Source organism: Sinocyclocheilus anshuiensis, unplaced genomic scaffold (genome assembly GCF_001515605.1).
Source record: "Sinocyclocheilus anshuiensis isolate Anshui unplaced genomic scaffold, SAMN03320099.WGS_v1.1 scaffold88, whole genome shotgun sequence".
Lineage (NCBI taxonomy): Eukaryota > Metazoa > Chordata > Actinopteri > Cypriniformes > Cyprinidae > Sinocyclocheilus > Sinocyclocheilus anshuiensis.
Window position 1 is genome coordinate 1137732 of NW_015555728.1, and position 13442 is coordinate 1151173.

A 13442-nucleotide genomic window follows, 5' to 3' on the forward strand; every position below is an offset into this window, starting at 1 on the left:
GACAGGGCATCACAGTATGGTAGGGGCGTAACATTTCCATCACACGCTTGAGGTATTCGGCCAATCACAACGTACTGGATAGCTGGCCAATCACAGCACACTTCGCTTTTCAGACCGATGAGCTTTGTAAAAATCGACGTGTTTCAGAAAGGCGGGGCATAGAGGAGAAACAATAATGTACAGTATGTGGAAAATAATGTGTTTTTTTAACCTTAAACCGCATAATCACATTTCATTACACCAAATACACAAAATAGTGTTCTTTTTTAGGAACGTCATATGACCCCTTTAAAACTTTCCCTTAACCCTGTCTGTCTGACCTGAACACATCGTTCTGTCCTCAAAAGATCCTCAGAGCTTGTGTTTCCTCACAGGTGTACAAGTCTCGCAAGATGGGCCGGATCCTGGCGGTGGACCGTTTGTGTCTGGGGGTCCGTCCTGGGGAATGCTTCGGGCTGCTGGGAGTGAACGGGGCAGGAAAGACCACCACCTTCAAAATGCTGACAGGAGATGAGAGCACAACAGGGGGAGAGGCCTTTATTCAGGGACACAGGTGCTACATTCAGACCACCTTTGATTTGTTAACAGATTTCTAAATCCTTCTTCTTCACCATTCTCTGTTTTTTGGCCAGAATATAGAATATATTTCAAAATACTTTTTTTTTTAAATTTTTTTTAATATATTTTAAGCATAAACCAATAATTTGTTTATATATTAAAACAAGACAAAAACATTTTGCCAAGGAATAAGAAAAATAAACTTAATTTAGACAAGTCTCATCTTATACAATTTTAAGTAGATTATTTTTAATTGATGTTTTGTAAGGAAGATTTGATGTTAGCATGTTGCTTTGTTAACGACTCTTCATTAATTTTCATTGCTGAAAATACTAAGTATTTTGGCAGAATGTAGAGTAAATCTTGAAATATATTAGTTTTTACCCTATTTGTAATTCTTAAAGCATAAACCTCCAACAAATGTTAATAAATAAGCACTATCTTATGCGATTTTGTTTTATTTAGGAAATTTTGCTATATGTTGCTGTGCTAACAACACTACTGATTATTTTTCAGTGTTAAAAATACAAAGTATTTTTCGACAGAATATATAGAATATGTTTTGAATTAAGCTGATTGGTTTTACCCTATTGGTAATTTATTAAGCATAAAACTCTTATTCACATGTTAAAACTATTATTTTTGTTCTTTATTTTGCGTATATACTGCTAATGTGAATGGCTTGGTCAGTATGAGTCTCTCGTTGTCCTGCAGTATCTTGCGGGAGCTTTTATGCTTGCAGCAGAGCATCGGTTACTGCCCTCAGTTTGATGCTCTGTTTGATGACCTGACTGCTCGGGAACATCTGGAGCTGTACACACGCCTCCGCGGCATCCCCTGGAAAGATGAGGAACGGGTGAGCACACAGAAACGCACACTCTGTGTAGTCACACGGCATTCTGTAAAAGGTTGTCATGCACTTATCAGTGATAGTCAAGTGTGGATAAGAGCTCCTGAAAGCTCTCTTGAAATCAGTTTTAAAAAGTGCAAGAGCACTTGGCGATCTATAATTGTCAACTGCAGTTTGAAATTCATTGCTCATGCTGTTAAAAATGAAATATCACCCTTTTTATGTCTCGCTCTCTAATGCACTCACTCTTTGTGTCCTGAAGGTGGTCCGATGGGCTCTGGAGAAGTTGGAGTTGTCCAAGTATGCTGACAAACCTGCTGGCACCTACAGTGGAGGCAACAAACGCAAACTCTCGACAGCTATTGCTCTGATTGGATACCCCTCACTCATCTTTCTGGTTAGATCTGCCTGTCACACTTTTCTTTTATCCTGTTCCACACTCACTGCTGCAAAAAAATATTTTTTAATCAGTATTTTGACTTAATTTTTCTTACACTATTTTAAAAGCATAAACATCTCAAAAGTATGTTGGATTTATTTTTAAAACAGGAAAAAAGCTATTTGCCAGCGGGGTAAGAAAAATGAAATTAAAGATATACATTCTAAACACTAAAGATTGTTAATAAAACTTTTTCAAGTAAATTGAATATGTTGTCCAGTATGGAATATCAAAACATCCTTAAAACAAGACAAAAATACATGTTTGGACATCTTTTGCATTTTTTTTACTGTTAAAAGGTCTGAACGTGACCTTGTCTGCTGTTTGTCGTTATAGGATGAACCCACCACAGGTATGGACCCAAAGGCTCGTCGTTTCTTATGGAATCTGATTCTTGACATCATCAAGACCGGACGCTCTGTGGTGTTGACATCACACAGGTGTGGTAACTATATAAATTGTATTTTCTGTTTTATGTTTACTTTTAATAGCACTAATATATTAATGTATTTGTTTGCAGTATGGAGGAGTGTGAAGCCTTGTGTACGAGACTGGGCATCATGGTTAACGGCAGGTTCAAGTGTCTGGGTAGCATCCAGCATCTCAAAAACAGGTTTGAAAAGTCTCAGCCACTAAAATGTGCGACGCAGGAGTGCAGTGTTCTTTTAAAATGTCGACTCACTGTTTGTTCTTTTATATTTTTTTCAGATTTGGGGATGGATACATGATAACAGTACGAACTAAGACCACGACTAGCATCAAGGAAGTGATACGGTTTTTCAACAGGAATTTTCCAGAGGCCGTCCTAAAGGTAAGTTTAAGGACAAGAGTTTGACTGGAAATGTAGATATTTCATATTTGCTGTGCATCAGCTCAACTTTCTCCAAAACAGATGGCCGTAGTATACAAGTACCTCTATGTTGTCAGTTTGGATTGTAATATATAATATACAGTGGCGTGACAAAGTGTTGGCCCCCTTCCTGATTTCTTTTTTTTTGCATGTTTGTCACACTTTAATGTTTCAGATCATCAAACAAATTTAAATATTAGTCAAAGATAACACAAGTAAACACAACATGCCATTTTTAAAGGAAGGTTTTTATTATTAAGGGAAAACAAAATCCAAAACTACATGGCCCTGTGTGAAGAAGTGTTTGCCCCCCTGTTAAAACTGTGGTTTATCACACCTGAGTTCAATTTGTGACCTCAAGCTGAAGCAAACTTGGGTTCTGCAGCAGGATAATGATCCCAAACACACCAGCAATTCCACCTCTGAATGGCTGAAAAAAAACAAAATGAAGACTTTGGAGTGGCCTAGTCAAAGTCCTGATCTGAATCCTATTGAGATGCTGACGACGAAGCTCTCGCAAGGTGTTTTTGTGCAGTGCTGACAAAACTAAGTGTACATGTTGAGTATATTTTGAGCTTGCTTCACTTGCAGTAAAAAATTGTAAACTTCTGCATATTCTTTCACATAAGGAGCGTCACCACACAAAGATTCAGTACCAGCTGAAGTCAGAGAACATCTCTCTGGCTCAGGTCTTCAGCAAAATGGAGCAGGTGGTGGAGGTGCTGAGCATCGAAGATTATTCTGTCAGCCAGACAACTTTGGACAACGTAAGTATACGTCAGTGACTTGAGAAATGTAATAGCGAAAGAAAAATGTAATTATTGAAAGTGAATAGGCATTAGTTTACTTGGCTGAAATTCTGTTTAATGATTCAGTTGGTCAAAAGATTAACAAAATTTATGAAATATGAATCCAAAAACTACATACTGTAACAAGGAAAAGTAGTCATTTCTTCTTGTCTGTTCTTTTCTTAGGTCTTTGTCAACTTTGCAAAAAAGCAAAGTGATAATTTAGAACAGCAAGAAAGTTCCCCGTCTAGTGCTGGTCAGTCACCACTGCAGCGGCTGCTCAGCATCCTCAGGCCTTGTCCCACTAACACAGAACTCAACGCCCTCGTAAGAGAAGAGCCAGAAGAACTTGAGAGTGATGATGATGATGAAGGACTGATCAGCTTTGAGGAAGAGAGGGTAAGACTTGGGACACAGGCACATAAAAACTACATTTCAGTTGATGAGATAATTCAATTAAATCAGCTTGGCACAGTCTTACTCTTAATACCAGCCCACTTGGGTTGTGATTTATAAAGACATTTGTTATTAGAAAGCTTTATTCTATTAAAAAGCTTATTATGGATTTAGAATCAGGCTGTGGCCGTTGGAATGTCAAAAAAAGTAAAGTGAATAAAAAAGGGATTAGAATTTAAGTTAACATGAACTTTTGCAAAACAATGGAAGACAAAAATGGGGCAAGATAGTACTATTAAACATTTAAAAATATATACTACATACTAAAAATACTACACTACAGTTCAAAGGTTTAGAGATTTTTTAATGTTTTTGAAAGGAGTTTCTTGTCCTCACTAAGGCTTCTTTTATTTGATCAAAAAGAAATATATAACAGTAATATTATGAAATATTATTACAATTTAAAACAACTGTTTTCTATTTTATTATATTTAAAAATGTAATTTATTTCTATGATGGCAAAGCTGAATTTTCAACTGCCATTACTCCCGTTTTCAATTTCCCAACATCCTTAACAAATCATTCTAATTATAATTATTTGGTGCTAAATATATATTTTCTATTATCATGGTTGAAACGGTTTAATATTTTTGTGGAAACCGTGATACATTTTTTTCAGGATTCTTTGATGAATAAGAAGTTCAAAAGAACAGCAATTATTACAAGACTATTAAACTACATTATTTAAAATATTTTCTCTAATCATTTTCATTTTGCTTTCTCACAGGTGCAGTTGTCTTTTAATACAGACACTCTGTGCTGAAACATCTCACAGACGAAGAGATGTTAAAAAACAAGCCTCAAGTTCAGACCCGTGTCTGTATGGTGAAAGACATTTGTGTGTTTTTTCTAGCTGGAGAGGATCCGTCTCTCTGGCCCAGCGAGTGGATTGTTCTTGTTTCCATTTGCACTTCAGTAGCGGAGGGAGAGAACGGCTCTTCTGGGAACTCTAAACAGAGATGCGGACACAGTCGGTGCCTGAACTTGATCGGGCCAGAGAGGTACTCCGACCACGGCCTCCCCTCCTGTGTTTCGGAGATGATGGTTTATGGAATCATGTATTACTGTACTTTATATTCAAGCCTGCTGGATGGGAATTAAAGAGAATGTATTTCTTAGATACAACCCGGCCGTGTGGTTTATTTTGGTATCGCTCGAAATTTAAATATGGTCATACTATCTTTAAACTGATCACATGTTGAATCGTTTTAATTGTAGTGTTGCTGTCGTAACATAATCATCCCTCAAGGAATAGGACTCGTATGGGTTCAGCCTTTGCAACTTCTTCTTTTTACGACTGTTTATCCTCACGTTGAGTTGAAACCAATCTTTTTTTCTTTACTCAGACCTACTTTGTTTATTTGTACCTGCATTGAGAGCATGCTATAAAAGACAAGCCTGTTGTGTTGTGGGTTGAAGAAATTTTACTATGCTTACGTGTTTTGAACAGACCTGTTGTTCTTGTTGAAGAATGCAAATGTACCTGTGCACCATTGAAGTTTTTAAATCGGACATTCAATAGTGAATGGCTTGTGACCGATTCAAAGGCCTTTAGTGGAACCGGACTGAACCAGCCCTGCTACGGAGATGTTTATGTTCTTGTAATTGAATGTAAATGGCATAAGTGCTGACTTTTGTCTCCTGAACCAGGGCTTTCTCACTTTTTTTCTTTGATGAATGAATTCTGAAATTAATTGTAATTGATATCGGTGTCTGTCTCGGTGGAAAATGTATGTTGCATTATTGCTAATGGTTAAAAGCTGCACAATACCAGATGCCAGTTGAAAGAACTCCTACACCAGATGTCAGTAGAAATATTCATAATAATTGTCGTGCTAGCACTGTGAAGGCAAAGGTGGACTTTGAGTCACTGTAATTACAGACGGACAGAAATCAGGTCATTGCTCTTGATTATTGTATTTATGAGAACCCTTGAAATGTTTATTGAATAGCAGGTGGTTTTGACTTTGTCGTTTGCACTGTAATGTAATACGAGTGTAAATGTTTAGTTTTTTGACCTGAAATTAGTCAATTATATTGTTTGTTTGAAATGAAATGATGCTTCTCCTTCATGTAGGTGATGTACATGATGGTTAGGTCCTATCGCTCAGTGACAGTCTAACTGTGCTTCGTCACTATAATGGTCTTATTTTTCTGACATTGCTGCGTAAAAGAATATGATTGATATTTTTGAGCTCAAAGAGAGGAAAGCACCCTCGGGGCATTTTCATGTATGATGACCAAAGGGAAATGAAGCATAGTTTTTGAAATGTGTAAATGAATTGTGACCAGCTATGTGAAAACTGACCTAAGGAATACTTATTTACATAATGATCAAAAGTCTCACTTTGATTATTAAGGCGACTGGGCCACTTCCGAATATATTTCCTGCTAATGGAGAACCTCAACAGCCTAACTAAAGATCAGTGCAAGCTGCTTTTCACTTTGGAAATTTACAGTGCAGTGATTTAAGACACCAGCAAACATGAGAGTGGTTCTGTATCATATAAAATAGCATTATGGTTAAGGGGGTGATTTAGTTTTATCTTTCTAGTCAGTGCTTTGGAATGTAACTTCAGTACATGTGAATATGATTCAGTATTTATTCATGTTTTTTTTTTCATCTAGTAATACCTATGTTCAGGTGGATTCCCTTGTAAGAAGATTGACTGGACCTTTTCAGCTTGTTTTCAATTACTTTTATTGTTTCCATAATCTTGTGCTAACTGGGGTGAACTGATATTTTTAATATTAACAGGGAGAAAAGAGAATAATTAAATCAATAAATTGTTAAATAGATTTTCTGACTGTTTTTTATTATTATTATTATTATTTGAGCCTACTGATTAAAATAACATTTTCAGTGAACACAATTATTTAAAAATACCATTTTTATTAGCAACACAATCTAAAGGGAAAAAATATAAAGAAATCATTTAGCAATGTTATTAAATAAAACCATGATGATAAAATGGATACATGATGACATAAAACAGCTCATATTGTGATTTGTATGCGAGATACATTTTAAAAACAGATAGTGTTCAGTTGGTTAAAAAGGTACAATTCATGTTTTTATGAAATTCAGTGGTTGTGTTGACATCATTCATCGTCAAAGGCCACACCTGTTGCAGGTTTCTTTCTGTAAAATAAACCGAAATGGTCAGTAAGCAGAATACCCTCTGTAAGGTGTTGGCAGATTTTTGTTTATTTATTTTGGAATGTAAAGTCAATGAAAATATTCACCTTTTTGTTCCTGGGTTGATGAGGGAATCCCCAGGAAGACGTTTTCTAACTGCTACTACTGGACCCTTATGCTGTTTCCTAGGTTCAAATTCTAAAACAAAAACATGTCATCACTAATTTTAAATGAGCTTAGACAATTAGATAAGAAGTAAATCTGATATATAGCTGATATACAGTATACAGCTGGTACTTCTTTTTTTTTTTTTTTTTTAAAGATTTATTTTTGGCGTTTTATGCCTTTTATTTAGATAGGACAGTAGGTCGACAGGAAGCAAAGTGGGTGAGAGAGAGAGAGGGGGGTGGGATCGGTAAAGGTTCACTGAGCCGGGACTCGAATTCGGGACACCCGAAGCGCAAAGGCGCTACAGCTGGTACTTCTGCCGTAATAAAATAAACTTAAAAAAAAAGCCCTCAAAAATATAATGTCAGGGGTTTTTAGCATTTTAATTCAGATTATGTTAACATAACAAAATAATTTTAAGACTTATTAGGCCCCCTGGATGTTTCAACCAGTGATTTAAATCCATTTGACAACTATCAAGCTTAAAAGGTGCTGCCTTAACTTACCAGCACTCCTCTTCTGAGGGCTCTTGACTGGACTAAATGAGTATGTAGAACCTAAAAACGATAAAACTGTGAACATTTAGCAAAGCAGGGTTTTATTATTTTGAAAATTAGCGAGTATAATAATTGAAAACATCTTTGCTTGCCTTGACTTTCTAGCTGTTGCAGGCTGTCTGCCATTTTAAAAAGCAGATCCTTGACTTCTGTCTTTCCCTCGGAGTCAGTGAGTTTTGGCAGCGACAGACTGAGGTCTGTGGGCTCCGCTCCTAAATGCAGCACAGCACTGTCCTCCTGCAGCTTCACAAATGCTCTGCCAGCTTTGCACGCACATCTGTCCACATACACAAGAGACGGTTCTCAGAGAGGACACAAGATCTTGTCAATCAAGAAATCAGATTATTGATTTATTAATTGCTCAAGTTGCAACTCACTTGAGTTTGAAGGTATAATCCTCTGTGGATTTTAATGAAAATGTCTTAAACTATAAAGAAATAAAAGCATTGTATTATTGTTATCTGTCATATAGAAAGACTCCATCAAAAAAACACACAAAAAAACTCCTTACAAGCCGAGACAGATTCTCCTCTGAAAGATATGTTTTCCAAACATCTTCACCATTGGTAAATCTACAGGATATAGGACATCATGATATATACAACTATAAATAATATACAATTTATAATAGTATTTATTATTATTATTATTATCATGACAAATGTTGTAGTCAACTGAAGAGTTTGTAATTTAGTGTTGTTACTGTTGACAAAAAAATATGTCACTGCTTGACATTTCGTGTCAACTCACCCAATACTTATGTCTCCTGCTGATCGCTTTTGCGTAAAAAACACATACTTAGACTGATCGTTTTTATCCAGCAATGTGCAAAGGACAGATTTGAACTCGGAGTTGTTTTGTTCCATTCTGATTTAACGTAAAATTACACAGAAATTGAAAACAGCAAGCTTCTCAATCAGGAACTGCTCATCACAAACAACAAGGGCGCGATTTAAACGCTCAGCCAGTCAGACTTCAGCCACCCGGAAGTTGTTGTGCCATTCACGTCCTGTTTACCTCGTAAAAACGATAAAAGGCGCAGTTTCACGAAAATGTTTATAACCTGGAAACTCATATTTTACACTAAGTTATAATATATACCATTCATTTAAAATAAAAATTATATCAATTTAAAAATGTAAATAAAATATGCAATGACAGCTGGTCTAGTGCTGCATGCATGTAGGGGTCACAGACTGACAGTACACGTACAGTTATTTCTTCGTCAGTTACTGTGATTATCCATTCTAAGTTGCTTCATGTTATGCCGAGCCGCTTAAATGGGTTGGCAGTCTCGAACCCGAACCCTGCAAGTGTTTGACACGGAGTTAAGCGCTGATACCGTGGAGTGGTGTCCATTACCACAGTGGTCTCACGTTCTGGCATGTGGGACTTACCAACTTCAAAAAGGCGATGATAAGGTAACGCAAAATATTTTTCGGCTTTAGTTTATGGTATTGTGTGGTATCAACTGGTTAATTCTAAATTGAAACGCTGTATTCTGTTTGCAGCAAACCGCAGAAGACTCTACTGCCCCGAGCAGAATCGGTCGACTTTATCTGTTTGACTGTAATCCGCAACCATCGTTCATCCCTCCACTGACTGAGACTCAGCGGATAGACACTCCTGCTGTACTCGATCTCAAATGGTAAGTCAATCTCACTGTTCATTCTGCTCACTACAATTCACTTTTCACCTACAACATTACACACTCCGTATGTTTACTGTACTGTATTGTGCTGTGTATATATTATGTGTATTTTTTATTGTATTGTATGTGATGGCATTCATCCATTTTCCAGACCGCTTGTCCTATGTAGGCTGAGGCAGGGAAACACCCTTGACAGATGGCCAGTAATGGTGTGGATTCAGTGTTGCCAGATTGGAAATGTCCAAGTATCGTACCAGAAGCTCATAATTATCGTATTTGGAAGAAAATGATCGTACATGAGACAAACGTGCAGAATACAGCTATTTATCTAGACCAACAACTTTTTTACACAACCTGCAAATTACCACAATAGATAAAAAACTAGATAAATAACTCCACCTGTGAGTCTCTGTCATCGGAAGCCTGCGTGTTGCCAGATGTTGAGGGGGTTCTTGCCGTCATGGACCGCAAGATCCGCAAGATCCATGAAAAAAAAATGGCCTAATGGTTAGAGAGTAGGACTCGTAACCCAAAGGTTGCGGGTCCGATATCAGAGCGCCCGTTGTTGGGTATGGCCACTGCAAGTGGAGAAATTCAGTTGTACAAGCTTATGGAATCTCAGGTGACAAATCACACTCATGCTGCATGAGGAATTGTACATTGAAGTACTGTTCTAGATGTAATAAAAGTTATCTCTATTGACACCAATTATTATTTCAGCTTATAATAATTAAAGAATGCCACTGGAATTATGTTAGAAATGTATAACCTGAACTCCTGAATGTATAACCTAACTCTTTTAATAAATATCAAGCAATATTTTAAAAAGTTAAGGGGAAAAAAGGGAAATATTATTTCTGTTTTTTTTAAAGCATTTTTAATTAAGCTAGATAATTACAATTAATATTTAAATTATTAATAATTAAAATAGTAATTATATTATTTATATTGCATTATATTAATTATTATTTGAAAGGAATAGTTCACTCAAAAACAAAAATTCTGTCATCATTTACTCACCCTCAAAGTTGTTCCAAACCTGTATGAATTTCTTTATTTTGCTGAACACAAAAAGAAAATATTTTAAATATATTGTTATCCAAGCAGTTTCTGGTCCCCGTTGACTTCTATATATATTTTTTTTTTCATATTATGGAAATCAATGGGGAACAACAGCTGTTTGGTTACCCACATTCTTTAAAATATCTTCTTTTATGTTCAACAGAAGAAAGAAACTCATACAGGTTTGGAACAACCTGAGAGTGAGTAAATGATGGCAGAATTATAATTTTTGGGTGAACTATCCCTTTAAATATATTAATAATACTGTATATAATTTGGAGGTTTGCTGAGGTACTCTTGTTGAGAACCACTGCTTTAAACACTGTAGGCACTGGACACTGTGTTAAGATGTTTTACTGCTGTATTTGTACTTCATTAAGTGTCTTCTGCCTGTCTGGACTGTGTCTCCAGTAGCAGGGCACCTGCGTTCTGGAGTGTGAGTTGAGCACAGAGTTGGGTCCTGACAGACTGGCCTTGTCTTTAGACTGGTCCACAGGGAGAGGTGAGAGGTAAGGTGCGCTTGTCATTGATGGATTGATGATTTGGCATTGCATTGTCTTTGTATGTAATGGTTACTGTTGTGTTTTTGCAGCAGTGATGTGCGTGTGGTGTGCAGTGACTCGAGTGGCTCTCTCACAGCGCTGTCTCTGGGGGAAGCCAGTTTAACCACTGTGTGTCAATGGAAAGCTCATGACTTTGAAGCCTGGATCTCAGCATTTAGTTACTGGGATACACAGATTGTTTATTCAGGTATGAGGGAAAAGAGCAAGCTAAAGGAACCGTTTGTGGAGCTGTTGCATGTATGGTCATTGATTCGGTGTTATTAATTTAAACACTACTAAATCATTTTGGTTCTTTGAAATAAAGCTGAAATGAAATAAAATATAAATATTAGATGAAAGACGTTAACTTAAAAAAAGTGTCCTTGGCAGCTAACTAAAATAAACTGAAAGATAAAAAATAAAGCTAAATAGAAATATTTAAAAAAGAATAAAAATGACAAGCTCATAAAAATTACTAAACTAATTCAAATTAAAATTGAAAAATATACAATAATGCAACATAATTAATTAATACTATAATAGCATATAAAAAACATTTTTAGATAAGAGATAAGAAGCCTTTATTGTCATTGCATTTACAATACAACTCAATTTCGAATGCATAACACAACATACAATACTACACACACTAACATAATTACATACACACAATCAATAAATAGAATTGCACTGATACTGCACTGTATATTGCACAAATGCATAAATAGAATGACAGACGTAGGTAGATAGAGTGAAAGATGCACTAATAAATAAACTATGACAACTAGGGGTGCAGAGACATTATGTGTGTTGATTAGAAGTATGGGATAGGAACTGTTCATGAATCTGGAAGTCTGTACTTTTATTGACCTATAGCGTCTTCCTGAGGGCAAGAGGTCAAAAAGAGTGGCCGGGGTGTAAACAATCTGTTTTGCTCTTGAAAGATAGCGGGTGTTTGCAGTGTCCTGGAGTGAGGGAAGAGGGCAGCCGATAATCTTCTGCTCTGTATCAATGACCCTCTGTAGTACTGTAGAGATGCTCTCTATTGCAGAGCCTTTTTGACAGTGGCTGTGGTGTTGGCAGACCAGGAGAGGTTGTCAGATATGTGGGTTCCCAGGAATTTAAAGCTTTGTACTCTTTCCACACAATCCCCATTTATGAAAATGGGAGGAGGGTCAGCCCTGTACTTCCTGAAATCTAGAATAAATTCCTTTGTTTTGTTTTTTGTATTCAGTACCAGGTTGTTTTCAGAGCACCATGCTGTCAGTCACTGCACCTCGTCTCGGTAGATGGACTCGTCATCTCCTGAAATTGGTCCTACTAGGCTAGTGTCATCCGCAAATTTGATTATAGAATTGGAGGCATGAACAGGAATACAGTCGTGTATGTACAGTGAGTACAGCAGTGGGCTCAGCACGTAGCCTTGTGGGGAGCCAGTGCTGAGTGTAAGAGTGGTGGAGAGATGGGAGCTGTGCTTGACAGATTGTGGATAATTTGTGAGAAAGTCCATAATCCATGTACAGATGTTAGTGGAAAGGCCCAGGTGAAGCAGCTTCCTGATCAGTATGTCTGGTAATATGGTGTTAAAAGCAGAACTGTAATCGATGAAAATCATGCGAACATCATCCATGGTTTCTGATTTGACCATCTTAACTTTTGTGTACCTGCTGTCCCAGGTGGTGATGACTGCAAACTTAAGGGCTGGGATCTGAGAATGGGTCCCTCTTCCCCTTCCTTCACCAGCAAGAGGTCAGACAGTAGCTATGTTTTTTTTTTTATCCACCAACAGTCTTTATTAAGTCACTGCTTAACTTCATTATGTTTTATATGACTGTTTCATGGTGTTTATGCAGTCATTGTGAGTAAATACTGCTGTCCTGTCACAGACACACTATGGGAGTATGCAGCATACACAGTAATCCTCATCGCGAGCACATACTAGCCACAGGAAGGTAAGTGTTGCTCAGTCAAAAACCCCTGGGGTACATGGGAGACCATCTCTAATATATTTTTTGCATTCCTGTTTGCTCCAACAAGAAAAAAATCCATGATTGCGTTTCCATGACTTTCCAAAAGCTACAAGAAACACTGTAGAGAAATTGATTATGTGAGTCAGAAGAGAGATGTCAAATTTACAGTCACTCCCTCAGCAGCTGTATTAAAGGGGTCATGATGCAATTTCAAATTTTCCTTTCTCTTTGGAGTGTCACAAGCTGTTCGTGCATAGATAAGATCCCTAAAGTTGCAAAGACTAAAGTCTCAAACCCAAAGAGATATTCTTTATAAAAGTTAAGACTTGTCCACGTCCTCCTAAAACGCCTCGTTTAAACACGCCCCCACATGTCTACGTCACTGTGTGGGAAGATTTGCATAACACCGCCC

The 13442-nt window shown here is 37.1% G+C and overlaps 3 protein-coding genes across 3 annotated transcripts in view; 2 read left to right on the top strand and 1 right to left on the bottom strand.

Annotated features, from left to right (window-relative positions):
* LOC107672707 (ATP-binding cassette sub-family A member 2-like) overlaps nucleotides 1–6701 on the top strand; it is a 69415-nt gene extending 62714 nt beyond the window's left edge. Inside the window, exons 39-47 of the mRNA XM_016466009.1 lie at nucleotides 375–553; nucleotides 1273–1414; nucleotides 1671–1805; nucleotides 2184–2287; nucleotides 2368–2460; nucleotides 2556–2658; nucleotides 3327–3464; nucleotides 3672–3884; nucleotides 4669–6701. Of these exons, the coding sequence (XP_016321495.1) occupies nucleotides 375–553; nucleotides 1273–1414; nucleotides 1671–1805; nucleotides 2184–2287; nucleotides 2368–2460; nucleotides 2556–2658; nucleotides 3327–3464; nucleotides 3672–3884; nucleotides 4669–4704 (1143 nt within the window). The 3' untranslated portion in view covers nucleotides 4705–6701. The remainder of the gene's footprint in view (nucleotides 1–374; nucleotides 554–1272; nucleotides 1415–1670; nucleotides 1806–2183; nucleotides 2288–2367; nucleotides 2461–2555; nucleotides 2659–3326; nucleotides 3465–3671; nucleotides 3885–4668) is intronic.
* A 150-nt stretch (nucleotides 6702–6851) lies between these two features.
* LOC107672790 (protein PAXX-like) lies at nucleotides 6852–8772 on the bottom strand. Its single transcript, XM_016466154.1, has 7 exons — nucleotides 8556–8772; nucleotides 8317–8377; nucleotides 8183–8232; nucleotides 7898–8082; nucleotides 7755–7805; nucleotides 7188–7278; nucleotides 6852–7083 (listed from the first exon to the last, which is right to left on the bottom strand). Exons 1-7 carry the CDS (start codon nucleotides 8669–8671, stop codon nucleotides 7044–7046), a joined length of 594 nt encoding a protein of 197 aa, XP_016321640.1. The 5' UTR covers nucleotides 8672–8772; the 3' UTR covers nucleotides 6852–7043.
* Nucleotides 8773–8894: 122 nt separating this feature from the next.
* Nucleotides 8895–13442, top strand: part of LOC107672791 (diphthine methyltransferase-like) — a 10197-nt gene continuing 5649 nt past the window's right edge. Inside the window, 7 exon segments of the mRNA XM_016466156.1 lie at nucleotides 8895–9226; nucleotides 9317–9457; nucleotides 9992–10078; nucleotides 10933–11027; nucleotides 11111–11268; nucleotides 12737–12809; nucleotides 12947–13012. Of these exon segments, the coding sequence (XP_016321642.1) occupies nucleotides 9086–9226; nucleotides 9317–9457; nucleotides 9992–10078; nucleotides 10933–11027; nucleotides 11111–11268; nucleotides 12737–12809; nucleotides 12947–13012 (761 nt within the window). The 5' untranslated portion in view covers nucleotides 8895–9085.

Excerpts from the sequence above, each read along its gene's own strand:
- LOC107672790 (XM_016466154.1), bottom strand. The coding sequence starts at position 8,671 with ATGGAACAAAACAACTCCGAGTTCAAATCTGTCCTTTGCACATTGCTG. Across the intron at positions 8,378-8,555 it reads GCAGGAGACATAAGTATTGG|ATTTACCAATGGTGAAGATG; the intron begins GTGAGTTGACAC and ends TATATCCTGTAG. Across the intron at positions 8,083-8,182 it reads GATTATACCTTCAAACTCAA|ATGTGCGTGCAAAGCTGGCA; the intron begins GTGAGTTGCAAC and ends GTATGTGGACAG.